This window comes from Carcharhinus amblyrhynchos, chromosome 8 (genome assembly GCF_965287045.1).
Source record: "Carcharhinus amblyrhynchos chromosome 8, sCarAmb.v2.hapA, whole genome shotgun sequence".
NCBI classification, from domain to species: domain Eukaryota; kingdom Metazoa; phylum Chordata; class Chondrichthyes; order Carcharhiniformes; family Carcharhinidae; genus Carcharhinus; species Carcharhinus amblyrhynchos.
The window spans coordinates 44,534,112-44,557,243 of record NC_137331.1 but is presented as its reverse complement, the minus strand read 5'-3'; the positions used below and the strand labels follow the sequence as shown (position 1 = coordinate 44,557,243).

Genomic DNA, 23,132 nt, shown 5'->3' with positions numbered 1-23,132 from the left:
CAAATTGACTGAAGGCTGAAATCTGTGTTACTGCTTTCTTGGGAGGAGGCAGAGATGGATCATCCACTCGGCATTTCTGGCTGAAGATTGTGCTAAATGTTTCATCCTGATGTGCTGAGCTCCTCCATCAAGAGGCACTTTCAGCAGGAGCCAATTCCTGTGGCCATGCTGCCCTCTCCTGGTAATGTTATTTACTGCTTCCAGATATTTCACTCCATGCTAGCATGATGTTAACTGACCTACATCCTGTTCATTGATTCTGCTGTGCTGGAAATTACCAGGCTGGATATCTCTGCAATATATTCGCAAACATGGGTAACACATAGATCAGAACAAAATGCCCAGTCCTGACCTCATGCCTCCAGGATTTTAACCGTGGGAGTGCAGTGGAAAGCTGTAAGTATCTTCAGTGAAAGCAACGTGAACTGATTATGGGTCCATTCTATTGCTTGGCTGCAGCCTCAGGCTACCGATTGTGGGCTCACTCCAGAGTATAAGCTAAACAGACATTTGCTGCTTTCTCTGCAGCCCACCTCTGCTCTTCGGCTGCTGAAACCCTCACCTTTGTTACCTTAAGACTCGATTATTCCACTGAGTCGCTGGTCAACTCGATTTGATTTGATTTATTATAGTAAAATGTATTAACATACAGTGAAAAGTTTTGTTTCTTGCATGTTATGCAACAAAACATACCGATCATAGAGAGGGAAAGGAGAGAGTGCAGAATGTAGTGTTATAGTCATAGCAAGGGCATGGAGAAAAATCAATTTAATATGACATAAGTCCATTCGAAAATCTGATGGCAGCAGGGAAGAAGTTGTTCTTAAGTTGGTTGGTGCGTGACTTCAGACTTTTGTATCTTTTCCTGACAAAAGAAGGTGGAAGAAAGAATGTCCAGGATGCGTGGGGTCCTTAGTTATGTTGGCTGCTTCCCCAAGACAGCGGGAAGTGTAGACAGACTCAATGGATGAGAGACTGATTTTGTGATGGATTGGGCTAAATTCGCCTTTTGTAGTTCTTTGCAGTCTTGGGCAAAGCAGGAGCCATACCAAGCTGTGATACAACCAGAAAGAATGCTTTCTATAGTGCATCTGTAAAAGTTGGTGAGAGTCGTAGCTGACATGCCAAATTCCTTTAGTCTTCTGGGAAAGTAGAAGCATTGGTGGGCTTTCTTAATGACAGTGTCGGCATGGGGGGAACCACGTCAGGTTGTTGGTGATCTGGACGCCTAAAAACTTGAAGCTCTCAATCCTTTCTATTTCGTCCCTGTTGATGTAGACAGGATGTAGATGTGGACAGGATGTGGACAGATTTACGATGTAGACAGGGGCATGCTCTCCTTTATGCTTCCTGAAGTCGAGGACAATCTCCTTTGTTTTATTGACATTGAGGGAAAGATGATTGTTGCCACACCAATTCACCAGATTTTCTCTCATTTCTGTACTCTGTTTCATCGTTGTTTGAGATCCGACCCACTACTGTGGTGTTGCCAGCAAACTTGAAAATTGAGTTGGAGGGGAATTTGGCTGCACAGTCATAGTTGTATAAGCAGATTAGTTGGGGCCTGAGAACACAGCCTTGTGAGGCACCAGTGTTGAGGATGATCGTGGAGATGTTGTTACCTATCCTTACTGATTACTGTGGTGGTTTAAAAAGCGAGGCTGAAGCTTCAAAGGTTCAAACAAAGAGCTTTATTGAAAAGATCATCAAATCCCTACAGTGCAAAGAAGGCCATTCAGTCCATCGAGTCTGCATGACCATGATCCCACCCAGGCCCTACCCCCATATCCCTACATATTTTACCCACTAATCCCTCTAACCTACGCATCTCAGGACACTAAGGTGCAATTTAGCGTGACCAATCAACCTAACCTGCACATCTTTGGACTGTGGGAGGAAACAAGAGCACCCAGAGGGAACCCACACAGACACTGGGAGAACATGCAGACACCTCGCATTAATCCCATGACACCTAGGATGTTAACATAGCTGCTAAGATAGAATGTATGCAAACAGCCGATGGTGTCATCAGTAACATCACATGATTGGTTTCTTAACGTTCCACTGCAAAGTTGCGAGTGAGGAAACAGAAATGACATGAATAGACAACAGGTCATCGGCTTGTTTAGTACAATGCTGCTTGTGGGAGCTTGCTATGCAGAAATTGTATGCTGTTTCCCCTACCTTGCAACCATAATTACTGTTCATTCGCTGTGAAGAACTTTGTGAGATTGTGAACGTCGTTGTATGAATGCAAACCATTCCAGCATCTTTCACACTTTACAGCCAATAACATTGCAATTAAAGGAAATATTTTAAAATGATATACATATTAGTTTAACTCTGCATATAAATATACTTTCCTCACCAGCACAGAGAACAATGCATTGATGCCAAAGATCACAGCAGGAAAAGGTAGAGTTTCAAGGCTCGTGGTCTCTAATGCAGGAAACGATGATTTGGATTTTCTCTCAACACTTCCAGTTTCTATAAAATGTCTTTTCAAATCAAACAGAATGACATCCTGCAAGAATTGAAACTTGTGCCCGTAACAAACAGCACTAATAGAATAACATGGTACCAACTAAAAATGAACAGAAGCCACGTGGGATGTTCAGTACTGTCATGGACATTGCATCATGTTAAAGTTTAATTTATTTACAGTTACAGCAATGACACAGAAGTAAAAAGTGGAGCAAGCTACTGAATGTAGGATTACTTCAAATGCAACAAAGATGGAATCTGTCCATGCGGCTGAACTTGGTCCTAGTGTGCACCAAACACACAGAGAAACACGAAACTTCCAACCACTCCCTGTCAACTATAGAAAAGGATATTAATTCTGAACTTGAGCATTAAGCAATACTCAAGTCAGGACCTTAATACCAAGAAATTAACTAATTAGGTCACAGATGCTGATGTTGAGATTTGATGCTATCTGATAAGTCAGGTTAGAGGTAATGAGCTTGATTTTTGAGTCAGTTGTGACATGTGTACTATGTCCAAGAGTGCAATATCTTACAGGATGGGTTCACAGAGGAAGCTCTCAGTTTGGGGAAAGAGGCTTCTTGGCCCAGAGGCTACCCATATTACGTATAAAAACTATTTCAATGCAGCAATTCATATACCCCTACAGGCCACATCTTAAATGCACAAGTTCATGGTAATGTTTATTCACATAAATTACTTGCTTTTTTTATGTCAATCAGCAATACATCATGACAGTATTTTTGCATAAAGTATGTTCCTGATCAAGGAGATCAAAGAGAGTTTTAAGTTGCAAGAAGGAGCATATCAGAAGGCAAAAGTCAGCAAAAGCCAGCAAAAGCCCCAAAGAGTGGGAAAAATTCAGAATCTAGCAAAGGAGGATTATTAAGATAATAAAGGGAGAAAAAATAAACTGCAAGGGCAAACTAACGAGGAATATAAACACTGGCAATAAAAGCTTTTCAAAGATATAAAAAGGAAAAGAGGGGTCAATGCAAACATAGATCCATTAGAAAATAAATCTGAGGATCAAGCGGCTGCGGAGTTAAAACAGATATTTTGCATCCGTCTTTACAGTGGAAGATACTTTGAACATTCGTCAATACTAAATAATACAGGGGAGGAATTAAATACCATCACCATCTCCAGGTAAGTAGTATTAGACAAACTAATAGGGCTAAAGGCAGATAAGCACCTGGCTCTGATGGTTTGAATTCTCGGATCCTAAAGGAAATAGTTACAGAGAATGTGGATGTATTGGTTGTAATTTTCCAAAATTCATTCGATTCTGGAGAAGTACCGGAGGATTGGATAACTCCCAATATGACACCCCTATTCAGAAAGGAAAGGGGGCAAAAAGCAGGTAACTAAAAGCCCATTACATCTACTGTTGGGAAAATGTTGGTATCAATTATTAAGGAAGTTTTAGTGGCACATTTGGAAAATCTAATCAAGCAGAGTCGGCATGGGTTCATGAAAGGGAAATCATGCCTGAATAATTTATTACTGTTTGTTCACGAAATCTCAAGCAATGTGGATAGAGGTGAACTAGTAGATGTGTTGTATTTGGACTTCCAGAAGGCGTTCGACAAGATACTTCACAGAAGGTTAAGTTATAAGATAGGAATCCATGGTGTTTGAGGTAGTATATTGGCTTGGATAGGAAATTGGCTATAGGAAACAGCGAGTGGGACGAAGGGCCTTTTTTTTCATGTTGGTGGCCTATAACGAGTGGTGTTCTATAGTGATCAGTGCTGGAACCACAACAGTTTACAATATATATGTATGATTTGGAGGAAGTGAATGCCCCATAGCCAAATTTGCAAGCATGAAAATAGGTGGAAATGCAAATTGCGAGATGGATACAGTTTATAAAGACATATTGATTGGTTCAGTAAGCAGGCAAAAAGTTGGCCAATGGAGTATAATGTGGGGAAATGTGAAGTTGTTCATTTTGGAAGGGAGTACAAAAGAACTGAGTATTACTTAAATGGATAAAAGCTGCAACACAAAAGGATTTGTGCACAAAACAAAGCTAGTACACAGGCGCAGCAGATAATCAGGAAGGTTAATGGAATGTTGGCCCTTATTTCAAGGGGGTTGGCGTATACAAGTCGGGAAGTCTTTCTGCAACTGTGCAAGGTACTGTGAGACCACATCTGGAGCACTGTGAGCAGTTTTGGTCCCATTATTTAAGGAAAGGTATTATTTCATTCAGGACAATTCAAAGGTTCATCAGGATGATCCCCGATTTGGAGGGATTGTCTAATAAGGTTGGGACTCATTGGAATGTAGAAGGATGGAAGTTGATTTCATTGGAGCATATAGGATTAAGATGTTTGACAGGGTAAATGTTGAGAGGATGTTTCCCCTCATGGGAGAGTCTGCAAAGGGATATGGATAGTCTAAGTGAGTGGATGAGGGTCTGGCAGATGGAATACAATGTTAGTAAATAATGTGATGTCATCCATTTTGGTAGGAATAACAGCAAAATGGACTATTATTTAAAAAGTGAAAAATTGCAACATGCGGCTGTGCAGAGGGACCTGGGTGACCTCGTGCAAGAATCACAAGGAGTTGGTTTGCAGGTCATTAAGAAGGCAAATGGAATTTTGTCCTTCATTGCTAGAGGGATGGTGTTCAAAAACAGCGTAAGTTACGTTGCAGCTTTATAAGTTGCAGGTGAGGCCACACTGAAGTACTGTGTACAGTTTTGGTCTCCTTATTGAGATACACTGACACTGGAGGGGAAGCAGAGGAGATACACTAGGTTGATTCCAGAGTTGAGAGGGTTGGCTTATGAGGAGAGACTGAGGCTATACTCATTGGAATTTAGAAGAATGAGGGGAGATCTTACAGAAACATATAAGATTATTAAAGAAATAGATAAGATAGAAGCAAGGAAGTTGTTTCCACTAGCAGGTAAAACTAGAACTAGGGGGCACAGCTTCAAAATAAGGGAAGCAGAGTTAAGGAGGAACTTCTTCACGCAAAGAGTTGTGAATCTGTGGAATTCCCTGCCCAGTGAAGCAGTTGAGGCTACCTTGTTGAATGTTCTAAAGGTAAGGATAGATAAATTTTTGAACAGTAAAGGAATTAAGGATTATGGTTAGCAGGCGGGTAAGTGGAGCTGAGTGCATGAAAAGATTAGCCATGATCTTATTGAATGGTGGAGCAGGCTCGAGGGGTGAGATAGCCTACTCCTGCTCCTAGTTCTTATGTTCTTATGAGAGTCTAGGACCAGAGGGCAGAGACTCAGAATAAAGGGGCACCAATTTAACAGAGCTGAGGAGGAATTTCTGCTCTTGGAGGGTTGAGAGTCTTTGGAACTCCCTGTCACAGAGCTGTGGGGGCAGAGTCACTGTGTATATTTAATGCTGAGATAGATAAATTTTTGATCAGTAAGGGAATTGAGGGTTACGGGAAAGGACAGGAAAGTGGACGTGAGGAAGGTCGGATCAGCCACGGTCCTACTGAATAGCAGAACAGGCTCAAGGGGCTGAATGGCCTGCTCCTATTTCTAACGGTTGTATGTTAGAATGCTGCAGGTACTGACTACATTCTGCCCTTTGCTGTAAAGCAGCACTGCTGCTTTCTGTTGCTGTTCAGGCTGTGAATGTTGTGACACATTGTTTACAGCATGACGCTTCACATTTCTATTTTATCAGTAACACTTGACGAGTCACACAGTTGTTTCCAAATTAAATCAGGCAAAGCGCCTGAGTAATGATACTCACTAATGTGGTGAAGATCTGAATGCCATTAATAAAGTCATGGCTGTTAAATAGATCATTCTAAATGGAAGTTTTAAAATGTAAGAAAATTTTAAAGTGTATAACAAATAAATCAAAACTAATATTTCAGTTCTGAGCCTTTCAAATCCCAAAACACCGCTTGGAAATGCAATTAAGTCATGAATGCTAAAGTCAGCGATTAACTGAACACAGTTGTGAATGCTTCACTCTGTACCTCCTTGTGGTTAACACGCGACGACTGACTTCAAGGTGAGCATTCCCACCTGGAATTCTATTGCAATGGCACGAGGGGGGAAGGGCGAAGGGAACGAGGGGGCAGGGCTTCACAAACCAGAGATTATTTCAGAAGCAGTTGTTCATTTTGATGGAAGAACAATGGTTTCCTCAGTGGTTTTGCCAGCTGTTTATTTAGCTCTTTGCCAGCATCCAGTTGCTCCAAAAATCCCAGTGAGTCGTAATTACAACAAAGCCATGGAAGACGGGTAACTTTTATTATATTTTATCTTTGCTAATTTAAAGCAATGTAAATGAAACGGAGGAAAGCAGATATTTGCCACTCACTGCTCCCCAGAATTTGCGTGCAATAGAGGTAAAACTCAAATGTATGTCATGATCAGGAGAAAGACTTCTAACATGGTGGAAAATGGCAGAGACAGATGACAATGCAATAAAGGGTTAAGTACACTCCCACACTTCAGTCTTAGTTTTTTTTAGTAAATGCCACTCAAATTTACAGCTGTGGTCAGCAGTCAGATGAAAAGTCCATCTGCTTCTCCTAGTTGCCAACTTGAGCAGGGCCTTCAGGGATGAGTGAGGTAAAGAAGGTGGTGATGAAAGACCATGCGGAAGCCATGAAGCCTGGTGGCTCTGTCCCTGCTGTGCTTTCCGTGGTGGTATCATCGCCACTGTCACCACTTTCACCGCTGTCATCATCCAGACCTTCATCCATTAACCGCTCCTGAAAATACAAATTAGAAATAAGAAGGGAAATCACTTTCATAGGGTTGTACTGTAGGCCTCTAAATAGTCAGCAGGAAATTGAGGAGCAATGTAAGGAGATTACAGATAGCTCCAAGAAAAATAGGATGGTAATAGTCAGAGATTTTAATTCTCCCATCATTGACTGGGGCAGCCATATTATTAGAGGTTTGGATAGAGAGAAATTTATTGAGTGTATTCAGGAGTTTCTCAATCACTATGTGGATGGCCCTACTAGAGAGGGGGCAAAACTTGACTTCCTCTTGGGAAATAAGGAAGGGCAGGTGACAGAACATAGAATAGTACAGCACAGTATAGGCCCTTTGGCCTTCGATATTGTGCCGAGCTTTGTCCGAAACCAAGATCAAGCTATCCCACTCCCTATAATTCTGATGAGCTCCATGTGCCTATCCAATAACCGCTTGGAAGTTCCTAAAGTGTCCGACTCCACTATCACAGCAGGTAATCTATTCCGCAGCCCAACCACTCTGAGTGAAGAACCTACCTCGGACATCCCTCCTACATCTCCCACCACGAACCATATAGTCATGAGCCCTAGTAACAGCTACATCCACCCGAGGAAACAGTCGCTGAACATCCACTCTATCAATCCCTCTCTTCATCTTATAAAATTCCATTAAGTCGCCTCTCATTCTCCTCTGCTCCAAAGAGAAAAGCCCCAGCTCCCTCAACCTAAGACCTACCCTCCAAACCAGGCAGTATCCTGGTAAATCTCCTCCGCACTCTCGCCAATGCTTCCACAACCTTCTTAATAGTGAGGTGACCAGAACCGCACACGATTCCAAATGTGGTCTCACTAAGGTCCTGTACAGTTGCAGCATAACCCCTATTAATAAACGCTAACACATTATAGGCCTTTTTCACAGCTCTATCCACTTGAGTGGCAACTTTCAGAGAAATGTGAATATGAATCCCAAGATCTCTCTGTTCCTCCACATTCCTCAGAACCCTGCTGTTGACCCTGTAATCCACATTGAAATTTGTCCTACTAAAATGAATCACCTCGCACTTATCAGGGTTAAACTGCCATTTTTCAGCCCAGCTCTGCACCCTATCAATGTCTCATTGCAGCCTACAACACCCCTCCAATTCATTCACTACTCCACCCATCTTTGTCATCAGCAAATTTACTGACCCACCCTTCAGCCCCGTCCTCCAAGTCATTGTTAAAAATCACAAATAGCAGAGGACCCAGCACTGATCCCTGTTGTACACTGCTGGTAACTGGTCTCCAGTCTGAAATTTTTCCATCCACCACCACCCTCTGTCTTCTATGAGATATCCAGTTACTTATCCAATCAGCCAAATTTCCTTTCTTCATGAGCCTACCGTGGGGAACCTTATCAAATGTCTTACTAAAATCCATGTATACGACATCAACTGCTCTACCTTCATCTACACATTTAGTTACCTCCTCAAAGAATTCAATTCAAATTTGAGAGGCAAGACTTACCCTTCACAAATCTGTGCTGACTATCCCAGATTAAGCTGCATCTTTCCAAATGGTCATAAATCCTGTCCCTCAGGACCTTTTCCATTAACTTACCGACCACCGAAGTAAGACTAACCAGGCTATAATTACCAGGGTCATTCCTATTTCCTTTCTTGATCAGAGGAACAACATTTGCCACTCTCCAGTCCTCTGGTACTATCCCCATGGACAGTGAGGACCCAAAGATCAAAGCCAAAGGCTCTTCAATCTCATCCCTTGCCTCCCAAAGAATCCTAGAACATATCCCAGCTGGCCCAGGGGACTTATCGACTCTCAGGTTTTTCAAAATTTCTAATACATCTTCCCTCAGAAGATCTACCTCTTCCAGCCTATCAGCCTGTATCACACACTCATCCTCAAAAACTTCTCAGAAGTGTTAGTGAGGGATCACTTTGGGACCAGTGACCATAATTTTATTAGTTTTAAGATAGCTATGCACAATGATAGGTCTGTCCCAAAAGTTAATATTCTAAAATGGGCCAAGGCCAATTTTGATGGTATCAGGCAGAAACTTTCAGAAGTTAATTGGAGGAGTCTGTGGGAAGGAAAAGGGATGTTAACCAGGGTTCAGGATAAACACATTCCTCAGAGGGAAGGGCAAGGCTGGCAAAAGTCAGGAACCCTGGATGACTCGGGATGTTGAGGCCCTGGATCAAGGAGAAGAAAGAGGCACATGACATGCATAGGCAGCTGGGATCAAGTGAATCTCTTGAAGAGTATAGACGGTGTAGGAGTGGAGTTAAGAGAGAAATCAGGAGGGCAAAAAGGGGACATGAGATTGTTTTGGCAGATAAGGCAAAGGAGAATCCAAAAAACTTCAACAAATACATAAGGGCAAAAGAGTAACAAGAGAGAGAGTAGGGCCTCTTAAGGATCAACAAGGTAATCTATGCGCAGACCACAAGAGATGGATGACATCCTAAATGAATACTTCTCATCAGTATTTACTACTGAGAAAAGCATGGATGTTAGGGAACTTGGGGAATTAAATATTGATGTCTTGAGGACTGTACATATTACAGAAAAGGAGGTGCTGGAAGTCTTAAAGTGCATCAAGGTAGATAAATCCCCAACACCTGATGAAGTGTATCCCAGGATGTTGCGGGAGGCTAGGGAGGAAATTGCAATCCCCTAATTGAGATGCTTGAATCATCGATAGTCACGGGTGAGGTTCCTGAAGATGGAGAGTGGCAAATGTTGTGCCTTTGTTTAAAAAGGGCTACAGGGAAAAGCCTGGGAACTACAGGCCAGTTAGCCTCACACCTGCAGTGGGTAAATTGTTAGAAGGTATTTTGAAAAACAGGATCCACAGGCATTTAGAGATGCAAGGATTGATTAGGGACAGTCAGCAAGGCTTTGAGAGTGCAAAATTATGTCTCACAAATTTAACTGAGTTTTTTGAAGGGGTAGATGAGGGCAGTGCAGTTGATGTTGTATACATGGACTTTAGGAAGGCCTTTGACAAGGTACCGCATGGTAGGTTGTTGCATAAAGTTAATCTCATGGGATCCAGGGTGAGCTATCTAAATAGATACAAAATTGGCTTCTTGAAAGAAGCCAGAGGGTGGTTGTAGTGAGCTGTTTTTCAAACTGGAGGCCTGTGACCAGTGGTGTACCTCAGAGATCAGTGCTGGGCCCACTGTTATTTGTCATTTATATTAATGATTTGGATGAGAATATAGGGGCATGGTTAGTAAGTTTGCAGATGACACCAAGATTGACGGCATGGTGAACAGTGAGGAAGGTCATCTCCAATTGCAGCGGGATCTTGATCAATTGGGCCAGTGGGCTGACAAATGGCAGATGGAGTTTAATTTAGACAAATGCAAGCTAATGCATTTTTGTAGATTGAACCAGGGCAGGACTTACTCAGTTAATGGTAGGGCACTGGGGAGAGTTACAGAACAAAAAGATCTAGGGGTACATGTTTATAGCTCCTTGAAAGTGGAGTCACAAGTGGACAGAATGGTGAAGAAGGCATTCGCAATGCTTGGTTTCATTGGTCAGAACACTGAACACAGGAGTTGGAACGTCTTGTTGAAGTTGTACAAGACATTGGTAAGGCCACAGTTGGAATACTGTGTGCAATTCTGGTCATCCTATTATAGAAAGGATATTATTAAACTAGAAAGAGTGCAGGAAAGATTTACTAGGATGCTACTGGGACTTGATGGATTGAGTTGTAAGGAGAGGCTGAATAGACTGGGACTTTTTCCTCTGGAGCACAGGAGGCTGAGGGGTGACCTTATAGAACTCTATAAAATAATGAGGGGCATAGACAAGGTAGATAGTCAATATTTCTTCTATCCAAGAAATATTTTACTTTAAACTCCCAAAGGTAGGGGAGTCTAAAACTAGAGGACATAGGTTTAAGGTGAGAGGGGAGAGATACAAAAAGTGCCAAGACAGGCAATTTTTTCACACAGAGGGTGGTGAGAGTCTGGAACGAGTTGCCAGAGATAGCAGTAGAGGCGGGTATAATTTTATCTTTTAAAAAGCATTTAGATAGTTACATGGGTACGATGGGTAGAGAGAGATATGGACCAAATGCAGGCAATTGGGATTAGTTTAGGGGTTTAAAAAAAGGATGGCATGGACAAGTTGGGCCGATGGGTCTGTTTCCGTGTGGTTAACCTCTATGACTCCATAACCGATTACAATCCGTGCTGCTTTGTGTGGATCTCAACACTGCTATCCACAACACTTTTCAGTAGTGGAAGTTTATTTATTAGTCACAAGTAAGGCTTACATTAACACTACAATGAAGTTATTGTGAAATTTCTCTAGTTGCCACACTCCAGCACCTGTTTGAGTCACTACACCTAAGCAGACTGTGGGACGAAACCCACACAGACATGGGGAGAATGTGCAAACTCTACACAAACAGTGACCCAAACCAGGAATTGAACCCAGATCCCTGGCACTGTGCCACCTTGCCACCCATGGGGTGTTCAATGCAACATTTGTACAGCTTGTGTGTCACCCCAGGCAAAACCATTGTTAGAAATGGACCAACAGCACTGCTGCAGTTTGTAGGTATTAACATGACATGTATTCAAAATGATTGAGAGGGGACACTGGGTGCTGCAGAGATATCATTGAGATTTCTTTCCCAACTTTAATTGTCGGGGCTGATTGCTGAATTCATTCTATGATTACTCATTGTTTCTCTGCTGTACATATTAAACGTTGCTCTCTTTTATAAAAACCGTATAGCTTTGTTTTGCCCCTATATAGACTGGCATGTTAGCCCTTTGAACTTTTCAATTGAACTGATGAAGACAGACTCAGTTTCTTCCTGCCATGAAGTTTAGATTTGTAAGGGTTCTGATTTCTAAGGCATTTTAATTCCTTCTTGAGATCAGCACCCTTTACTGACCCCAATTTACCCACAGAGGATTTCCACTTATTCTTAGGTATGTGAGGTGAAGGCAGAGAACAATGGTCCAAAATTCATGACAGGCAATTTTATGGCCCAGCACAGCTAATGGACCAGTCTTCCTGGTCTTCATTTTGTTTTCAGTTAGGAAAATAAAGGCAGTTTTAAGGGATTTATATTTGTATTGGCAAGCATTAGAAATTAGGTATAGATTTAGGTGGGTTTAATTTAATGTTCTGTGCCTGGAAGGGACCTTTCATTGGATTCATGCTGGACAAGGGTGCTTGTATGCGAGGGTTGGTTAACTTCCAATTGTGTTTCTATTGTGTTCAGAGAAGGCTACCGCGTGTACAATATATACACCAGCAGGCATTGCTTAGCCACTTCCCAGTGAGAGAAAGCTTTCCTTTGTTTTAAGTTCCAACTGCAAGCCGAAATAATTGGAGACAGGGAGAATGTGTGCAGGCTCTGCTCAGAGCAGGAAAAGCTGTACAATGCAGTAATGTGCAAGAAAGGAAACTCCAGAGGAACTAAAGGATGGCTGGTTCTAGGAACCCGGGAATGGAACAGAATTTATCCAAGAAGTATTAAGTTAAAGTGACAGTGAAAACTGAGAATAGAAGAGGATACAGTTCATTGGCATCACAAAGCTGAGAAAGAATCGGCTGGTGAGATGCTACAGAAAGGTTTCTAAAGTAATCCTAAAGTTTGGGGTGTCTTGCTACCATCTGTGAGACAAATATTAATGCAATTGGGAAGAAAGCTTTGGGTGGATTTGAGAGTTTAACAGTGGTAGTTGAGACAAATGAATCCTAAAAGGAATGGTGTAAATCCTGGACTGGATTTATTGTTAAAACTGGAACAGAAGCTTTGTTTAAAATTGTCATTTGAAAATCCTGGATGAGATTTTGGAATGCAAACACACATGATACTCTCCCACTCTGAACCCAAGTTAGTGGTCATGGATTTCTCCTCAGAATCCCCCAGATAAATTTCACATGAGAGTTTCTAAACTCCAAAACACACTTTAAAATCTTCTCTCCTCATTATGCTTTTCCATTAGCAGGTTGCATTCGAAAATCCAGTCCAGGTTTTATAAATGATTCTTTTAAACAAAGGTTCCGCTCCACTTTAACAGCAAATCCAATCCAGATTTTACACCAACCCCTTTAGAATTTCATTGCCTTGACTGGTTTCCACTGTTACACAAGCTCTCATATTCAGCCAATACTTTACCAATGAGTTTCAAATTTGTTTCACGAACGGTAGTTAGATATTCCAAACTTTTGGATTACTTTAGAAGCCATTCTCCAGCATTCTCACCAACTGGTTCCTTCGCAGCTTTGTCTGGAGTGCCCATGAACAATAGTTTCTTTTTCCAAGTTTCCAGAACCAACCATCCTTTAGTTCCTCTGGAGCTTGCTTTCTTGCACCACACCCTATTTTATAGCTTTCCTTCTAGCAAAGCTGAGGGAGATGTTCCCTCTCCAGTTGACTATCAGCAACTGTCTAGCTTCCAGTTAAACTGAGAACAAAGGAAAAGCTTCTTTCCATTTTAGGGGCCTCTAGATGCTAAGCGACACCTGCAGCTGTATTCATTTTTCGTGCTGCAGTCCTCTAAGCATCACAGAATCCCGCTTGGAATTGAAACCAATCCCCACATATATAAAAACCTTTGTCCAGCATGAAATCTCATTATAGATTTCTTCCAGACACAGAAACATTAAATTAAACCCACTTAAAATTCTACCTAAATTATAATACTTATCTATCCAAATAGATGGTAACATGGTGAACTGGAACATGGTAAATTACTACATGAAGTGTTTCCGCTCCATCATTCACTGCACCGGGACACTGACTCACCATTTCATGTACTTCGAGGGCATTGTCTTCCTGTCCTTCCTGGTTCAACTCCACAGGTTGATTTGCTGGTCTCCGATTCTGTGCGTCTTGTCGAAATGGGAACCATCCAGCTTGGTGCCTAGAATTTTCCAATGAACAGGACAGGTATCAGGCACCATCTGCACTTTAAGCCTCAACAAGCTACAACTTTTAAAAAAGTAAATGAAGAACAGAATAAGAAGTTCCCTGTCTTGCAATAAAGTGCCTGTTTACTACTGGCCACAGATCTAAAACAGGAACTGAAACTCTGATGTCATCAGTAGACAGTCAGTGGTCTTGTGACAACCTGTTCTTTGTTAGCATAGCAGGTGAAAAGGTACACAATAAAAGGAAAACTGAAGCCTCTGCAGATTGATTTAAATCTACAGTGCTGAAAGAATACAGCTGATGTGTAGTACCTGGAGCAGCAGAGAGACTGTCCTACCCCATCATTAACACATTAGGTTGCCCAAGCACAGACCTTTCAATTGGCACCTGGATCAGATAAGCACATCTTACTTTTCAGCTCAACATCACTTCAACATCGCCTATACTGGCGATGCTCAGGACTCGCAGGACCTGAGGGATGAGGGGCTTCCGTGTTGTCTGTGTTAAGTATATGTACAACCTTGTTTAATAAATTCTATTTGATTCTTAAGTACTAGTTATTTGCACCTTCCCAGGTAAAACACAATTGAGGACCATACTGTTAATGTTTGGAACTTAGACATTTTATGAGGATGTGTCTAGGGCGGTGGATAGAGGAGAGCCGGTGGATGTGGTCTCTCGATTTTCAGAAGGCGTTTGACAAGGTACCTCACAAGAGGTTATTGCAGAAGGTAAGGGGGCATGGAGTTGGGGGTAGGGTGTTAGCGTGGATAGAGGATTGGTTGTCAAATAGGGGGCAGAGAGTGGGGGTTAATGGGTGCTATTTGGATTGGCAGTTGGTGACTAGTGGAGTGCCCCAGGGGTCGGTGCCGGGGCCTCAGCTATTTACCATTTATATAGATGATCTGGAGGAGGGAACCGAGTGTATGGTGTCGAAATTTGCTGATGACACCAAGATTGGTGGAATGGCAAATTGCGCGGAGGGTGTGGAGAGTCTGCAGAAGGATCTAGATAGGCTGGGCGAATGGGCCAGGAACTGGCAAATGGAATTTAATATTGGCAAGTGCGAGGTGGTCCACTTTGGTAGGAATAATGGTAGGAAGGACCATTACTTACGTGGTGAAAAACTGCAGCAGGCAACGGTGCAGAGGGACCTCAGGGTCCTTGTGCATGAGTCGCAAAAACCCAGCCTGCAGGTGCAGCAGGTGGTCAGGAAGGCGAATGAGATGCTGGCTTTCATAGCGAGGGGGATTGAATATAAAAGTAGGGAGGTCTTGCTGCAGCTGTATAGGGCATTGGTGAGGCCGCAGCTGGAGTACTGTGTGCAGTTTTGGTCACTGCACTTATGCAAGGATATTTTGGCCTTGGAGGGAGTGCAGAGGAGGTTTACTAGGCTGATACTGGAGTTGAGGGGGTTGAGCTATGAGGAGAGGCTGAATAAACTAGGCTTGTACTCGTTAGAGTTTAGAAGAATGAGGGGAGATCTCATTGAGACGTATAAGATGATGAATGGGATGGATAGGATAGAGGTGGAGAGACTCTTCCCGCTCAGAAAGGATAGTAGGACTAGGGGGCACAGCCTCAAGATAAAGGGGGGGCGGTTTAGAACGGAGTTGAGGAGGAACTTCTTCACTCAAAGAGTGGTGAATCTCTGGAACTCTCTGCCCGTTTAAGTGGTGGAGGCTGCCTCGCTAAATATTTTTAAGACGCGGGTTGATGGGTTTTTGATAAGCGAGGGGATTAAGGGTTATGGGGAGAGGGCAGGAATGTGGAACTGAGCCACGACAGATCAGCCATGATCTTATTGAATGGCGGGGCAGGCTTGAAGGGCTAGATGGCCTACTCCAGCTCCTATTTCTTATGTTCTTATGCTCTTAATTGGAACCATAAAATCTTACAGAAAGACTTAATAATGGCAGCTGATACTTTGGAACTAGGAGGGGAGGGTGGGTATACATCATGCAAAGAATGATGGCTTGTTGCACAGTTGTCACTAGGATTTCAGTGAAGTCTAATACTAGAATTTCTATAGTTCCTTGTTCCAATACTCTGAGCAAGCCTGTGCTTCCATGTGATAAATCAATTGCTTGTTTGTAATATTGGGTTCAAGAATGGATTTTTATTAGAGCAGCAATGGTCATTAGTTTTGATTGTGAAATGAAGGTAGTAGCACATTAGAAACAGATACACATTATACCGTGTTTCAAGATTGTGGAGAAAATCTTGACTCATGACGTACTAAAATGAGTTTCAATTTTCTCCAGAGAATCACGATTGGATACAGAAACAGAGCAAACTTAGAGGTGGCATTACAATTGCACTGAGATCTGGGAATTTAAGTACAGAAAATATGCCCAGTCAACACAGATTCTGTACATGCCAGTCATACAGCTTGGTTTCTGAAAATAACCTACAAAAATACAACTCTGAAAGTTAAACCTTTCCAACTCAATGAGCAGTTTTCAAAAGTAAAAGGCATTATCTCCTTCATCAAAGCAGCTTTGGTGCCAAAAAGAATTTATCATGAGCGACTACAGTAACAATCCTAAAATGTGGCCAGACAGGAACATTCCATGGTGTACTTTGTTAAAGAAAGTCCTCTTTGTTTCAGAAAAATGTAATTCACGTCACCAAGTTACAGATGAAGTTGTGAAACTTAGCCAAGTGTTATCTATCACAGGCAGCTGACAAAGGCATATCAGCAAAGTATTTGTAGAACTAATGGTGCACAATATTCAGTGTCTGTCAATAAACAATATAGAATGCCTATCCATCATGAAATACAACAGTTGGGGCTACAAGCGCTGTAACAATCTGTGTTGCTATAGCAAAAAGCAATATTGAAGCAGTGTCCATTAGCCATTTGTTAAGATCAGGTACTTAGCACTGCGTGATCAGCTACTTTAATTCATGCTGTATCCAGGCTTTGCAATCTGAGGAACAGCTTCAAACTATGTCACTGCACAGTATTACACATAAACAATGGGAAATTCCATAGAGTAAGCTTATAGCAGGTCACCAATCCATATTACATCAACATACACATGAATTAAAGACAGGAGCAGGCTATTCAGCCCCTCACGCCTGCTCTGCCATTTGATAAGATGTGGGTATGCCGGCGTTGGACTGGCGTAAACACAGTAAAAAGTCTGACAACACCAGGTTTTAGTCCAACCTATTTATTTGATAATATTCTCACAAGCTTTCGAGGGGTTACCCTCTTCGTCAGGTGAATGGAGAGTTCTGGCCTCAGACAGAGCATATAAAGCACAGACAGTTTAGAGATTACTGATTACTAATTTGATAAGATCACAGCTGATCTGATTGTAGCATCTACCTTCCTGTCTACCCCCTCTACCCTTGGTCAATCAAGAATCTATCAAACTCAGCCTGTCACCCAGAAATGAGAAGTTCTCAGGGCTCAGCTAGGTAAGTGAAAAAATGATACAAAAAGTTTGTAGGTAACACACACTATATCTGACCAAACATTCCAGTGCTGCAGCCAAAACCATGGAAAATGAAGTCACCCTTGTCTCTTTTGTGTCAGAAGAGCAGACACAGGCTATTCAAGTTCCTAGCATTCCACTGGTCATCTTAATTACTTGCTGTACCTGCATGCTAACATTTTGCAACTCATGCTCGAGAACACCTCGATCCCTCTGCATTTTGGAACTCTGTAGTTGCTCTCTAAGTAATAATCTTTTGTCTTTCTGCCAAAGAGAAACACTTCCTGCACATTTTCTCACATTCTACACCATTTGCCAAATCTTTGCTCACTCACTCGATCTGATATGTTTATCTACAAACTCTGCATGTCCTTTCCACAGCATACTTTCCTACCCATGTGTTGTCTGCAAATTTAGTTATCATGCCTTCACTCACCTCAACTAAGTCACTGATACAAATAGTTAAAGGTTGAGACACCAGGACTGACCCCTGCAGGATTCCACACATCACATCTGCCACTCAGAGGAAGTCCCATTTGTGCGTCCTCTGCTTTCTGGCAGCCAGCCAATCTCCCAACCAGGTTGATATGTTACCTCCTAAAGGATGAGCTTCTATTTTCCACAATAACCTTTGATGTGAAATCTTATCAAATGCCTGTGGAAATCCAAATCCAGAACGTCTACAGGCTCCCCTTCGTCCACAGCACATTATTCCTACAAAGAACTCTAATAAGTTGGTTAAATGTGGCTTCCCTTCCACAAAACCACACTAACTCTTCCTGATTACCTTGTGTTTTTTTTTTAAGTGCCCAGCTATAACCTCCTCAATGATCGATTCTAACACCTTCCCCAAGACAGACATCAAGCTAACTGATCTTTCTGACTCCCTCCCTTCTTAAATCAAGGGGTTATTTACTACTTTCCAATTTAATGGAGCCTTTCCAGAATCTATCAAATTTTGGAAAATTAACACCAGCGCATCTACTAATCTCATTAGCCACCTCTTTTAAGACCCTATCATAATTCCCCCTCATTCTTTAATTCCCTCCTGAAAGCTTTCTTCAATGCAGGCCTCTCCTATTATCACCTTTGCTTCTATTCTTACCTCATCAATTGGATCACAAAAGTCCTTCAGCGCAGGGATCCTGCATGTCTGCCTGGTCTAGCATACAGGCATATTCAATCCCAAACTATTGTTTCTCAATGCTCCCGTGACAACCATGGGAGTGAATAATAAATTTAAGTTTAAGTTATGTATTAGTGTCACAAGTAGGCTTTCATTAACATTGCAATGAAGTTACTGTGAAAATCCCTTAGTCACCACACTGCAGCACCTGTCCAGGTACACTGAGGGAGAATTTAGCATGGCCGATGTACTTAACCAGCAAGTCTTTCAAACTGTGGGAGGAAACCACAGGGGAGGACGTGCAAACTCCACACAAACAGTGACCCAAGTTGGGAATTGAATACAGATCCCTGGAGCTGCGGGACAGCAGTGCTAACCACTGTGCCACCATGCCACCCAAAACCTATCAATGCTGCCTTGCTGGTGTTCTACATGTCTTGACAGTGATTAAAAATAAATTCAATGCTTGTGCTCAAAGTACAAGTACTTGCATGTACATACTACCTGTCGACACGCTTACAATATCCCAAAGGGCTTCCCAGACCAAGATTAATTGTTTTGGAAGTGCATGTCCTGTTGTGCAGTCAAACCTATTGCAGAGCAGCTTCTGTACCTCATGCAAAAAGTGAGTGGATTTAATGCCAAAAGCTCCTAAAGCAGGCTGCATAGATACTGAAACAGAGACCAAGTGAAGGTCAAGTCAACTGGACAAGTGACTGAGATACCAGAAACTGACCCAAGCTGTGATCGATAACCTTGAATCCACAGTATCAAAAAAAGGTATGATCTTTAGAAAAGTGTGAAAATGATAAATAAGGTGCATATTATCGATATGAATTCATAAACAAAATAATCAATAAAAGTGACTTGGTTTCCATTTGGCAAGTGGTCAAAGTGCTGCCAGAAGAGCTCACACCCAACCCATTCATGGAGATGTGGACAGAATTTTAGTACCAATTTTGGAGCAGATGTCCAGATGTAGGGAACTCTTCAATATCATGCTCCAGTCAGTTCCACGTCAGAGAATACTGCAATCTTACAGCACAATTAAACAGGATTTCTTTTAAAATAAACTTTTTTTTAAATCAATAAACAATCACAGTGATGTCTAAGATCTAGGTTTTGTTGAAAATGCGTTGATATTTTGAAAATAATACTTGGTGTGTGATGTCTGAGTTGTTAAAGATATCTAACCCTGCCTGATACATCCTGGTTCAATTGAAAAATTTGTTTCAATAGGAGATTATTTTTCAGGCACAGCTTTGAATTCCACTGCAAGTTTAAAGCAAAGAAAAAATGTTACTGATACTTACAGATAAACCAGCAGAATAGCTCCCATCACCATGACAAAGCGACTGAAAGAGGAGTAGAAATACACAATACTTAGCAGGATGCCTGCTCGGGACACTGTGTACATCCAGTCTAACCAATCACGGTTCAAATCCTCTTCGTTTAGTACTGGCCCACCCTGTGCATTCATCTGGATATTCTGGTTGATGGGCCTGTTCTCTGGGACAGCTGCAATGGGGGCGGCTGGGGCCTCGTCTGGGCGATTGGGTTCAGGGATGGCAGGTTCAGAGACTGCTGGACTGGAGGGCTGTGTACTGGCTGATCCCGAGAGCCTGGCTGCAGCTTGACTAGAGGCAGTGGAAAAAGAAACAAGTAGTGAAGTTTTGTTCTCCTCACTGGGACAGATGTTATAGAGTGCAGAGTGGGGAATGAATATATTTTCACTCTTTGGCAGCATACAACACTCCAGCTCAAAGATAATACCCATCAAATGAAAATCAAACCTTTCTTTACTCAACCAAAGCTCAGAAGAGCTGAGCTCAGTTTGTCCCCAGAACTGAGTGAATGTTGCTTAATTACAAGCAGCTTTGTATTGTGGAATTATTCACAGTAACTATTTTACATTGATAAATTCACTCAGCCAGCACTCCTGATAACGCTATCAACGATCATTGTCAAAAATATTCATTTTAAAGCCAAAATGTTAAGTGTTGCCATTATTCTTTTGAGACTGTGGGGTCAGTGGGTCAAACCCACGTCTTTTGAACCCAACATGTTTGGAGATAGAATCCATCAACCAAAGAATGCTCTAGTATCGACCAAAAGAAAAATCCAATCACAACACAGAGGTTCCCCAAAAAAAATGAACACTGAAGTGCTTGCTGAATTTACATATAGACATGGACTGCTCAAGACCAACTTTCAGTGACACCTGTTGCAAAACACACACATCTGGACTTCAGGCAAGATCGGGACTGGATTCAGAACTCATGCCTTTCATGTTTGAAGGATAATATATCATGATCATTTGGAAAGAGTGCTCACAAAGGAAGGGGGAGACATGGCAATAGAGTAAATACAGTCACTTCATTAACATGACGTGCTTGAAGGAGAAACCTAAATTACCTGAACAGGTGTGCGTGAATATAATCCAGCATAAAACAAAAGTGGTTAGTGATTGCTCATCTCGTCAGTAATTCAGGACACACTTATAGCACACTCATCTACCAAAGAAATTTTAAGGATCTGTTCAACCATAATTTTGTCACATTGAAAAAAAGGAAGTAAATTTCTTGCAGAAGTATTTCCACTTTTCATGCAATCACCTTTAACAATTCACTAACACAGGTTAGTGCCAGATTGCTGTTTAGTTTAGTGCCAGATTGGTGTAGATTTGCATTGTGGACTGAGCAGCATGGTTAGCACTGCTGTTTCTCAGCAACAGGGACCCAGGTTCCATTCCCAGCTTGGGTCATCGTATGGAGTGTGCACGTTCTCCCCGTGTCTGTGTGTTTCCTCTGGGTGCTCCGGTTTCCTCCCACAGTCTGAAAGACATACTGGTTAGCTGCACTGGCCATACTAAATTCTCCCTCAGTGTACCCGAACAGGCGCTGGAGTGTGCCAATGAGGGGATTTTCGCACTGCAACTTCCTTGCAGTGTTAACGTAACGCTACGTGTGACACTAATGAATAAATAAACTTTAACTTAACAATTCACTAACAGGTGACTAGTTTAGTGCCAGATTGGCGTAGATGTGTGTTGTGGGCTCATACCTACTAAAAGCTGGGCGACAATAACCAATGGGATGAACGAGTACACTATCAAGGGCAGGAGTCTTAGTAGTGTTGAAGAGCAGAAGGATCTTGGGGTCCGGGTCCACAGGACTCTTAAATCGGCCTCACAGGTGGAAGGGGTGGTCAAGAAGGCGTATGGTGTACTGGCCTTCATTAATCGAGGGATTGAGTTTAGGAGTCGGGAGGTAATGCTGCAACTTTATAAGACCCTTGTCAGGCCTCATTTGGAGTGCTGTGCGCAGTTCTGGTCGCCTCACTATAGGAAAGACGTAGAAGCTATTGAAAGGGTACAGAGGAGATTTACAAGGATGTTGCCTGGACTGGGAGGCATGCCTTATGAAGTTAGGTTGAGGGAGCTGGGTCTCTTTTCCCTGGAGAGACGAAGGTTGAGAGGCGACCTGATAGAAGTTTATAAAATGTTGAGAGGAATAGATAGGGTGGATTCTCAGAGGCTATTTCCCCGGGTTGAAATGGTCGCTACGAGAGGACACAGATTTAAGGTGTGGGGAGGAAAGTACAGAAGTGATGTTAGGGGTAAGTTTTTCACTCAGAGGGTGGTGAGTGAATGGAATCGGCTGCTGTCAGTGGCGGTGGAGGCGAACTCGCTGGGGTCTTTTAAAAGACTTCTGGATGAGTATATGGGGTTTTATGGGATTGGGGGTTATAGATAGGTCTATAGATTGGTAGGTGTTGATGTGATCGGCGCAACTCGTGGGCCAAAGGGCCTGTTTGTGCTGTAGTGTTCTATGTTCTATCCTCTAGCCAATTTCACACACAGTTCCGACCTGCATTCTACTCTAAGGATCCACTGCTAAACCTCAAAACTAGAAAAATTACAAATTCACAATCATATTGATAAGAAGAGTCTTCAGTAAAAGCAGCGATGCTTGAAGAAAGTGATCTCACATCTGGATTTCTCCACATTATAGCAGAAACTTTGCACACTGGATGTTCAGACACAATAGCTGAGCTTCTGAGACAGAGAACCAGTGAATGATCTTTTCTAGGCATGAGCTCAAATCCCACTAGGCCAGCTGAGGATTTCCCATTCAGTTAAATAAATCTGAAGTAAAAACCTAGTCAACAATGGTGACCATGAAACTACTAGATTATTGTAAAAACTTATCTAGTTCACGGATGTCCTTTAGGAAAGGAAATCTATCTCCTTACTCAGTCTGGCCAATCTGTGACTCCAAACCCATGTTTGATTATTAACTGCCATCTGCAATGGCCAAGCTAGCTACTCAGATAGCTCAAGGGCTATTAGAGATAGGGCAATAAACACTTGCCTTGTCAATGACAACATCATCCTGTCAATGGCCAAAAGAAATTGGGTTTATGGAACAATTATTTTAGCTTTACCTTTCTTTCT

At 42.2% G+C, this 23,132-nt stretch overlaps 1 protein-coding gene across 1 annotated transcript in view; it reads right to left on the bottom strand.

The window, feature by feature from the left end:
* Positions 1 to 3,144: 3,144 nt before the first annotated feature.
* The window catches only part of herpud2 (HERPUD family member 2), a 43,723-nt gene continuing 23,735 nt past the window's right edge, over positions 3,145 to 23,132 (bottom strand). Inside the window, exons 6-8 of the mRNA XM_080193982.1 lie at positions 19,990 to 20,313; positions 13,979 to 14,096; positions 3,145 to 7,200 (exon numbers count right to left, since the gene is read on the bottom strand). Of these exons, the coding sequence (XP_080050108.1) occupies positions 7,018 to 7,200; positions 13,979 to 14,096; positions 19,990 to 20,313 (625 nt within the window). The 3' untranslated portion in view covers positions 3,145 to 7,017. The remainder of the gene's footprint in view (positions 7,201 to 13,978; positions 14,097 to 19,989; positions 20,314 to 23,132) is intronic.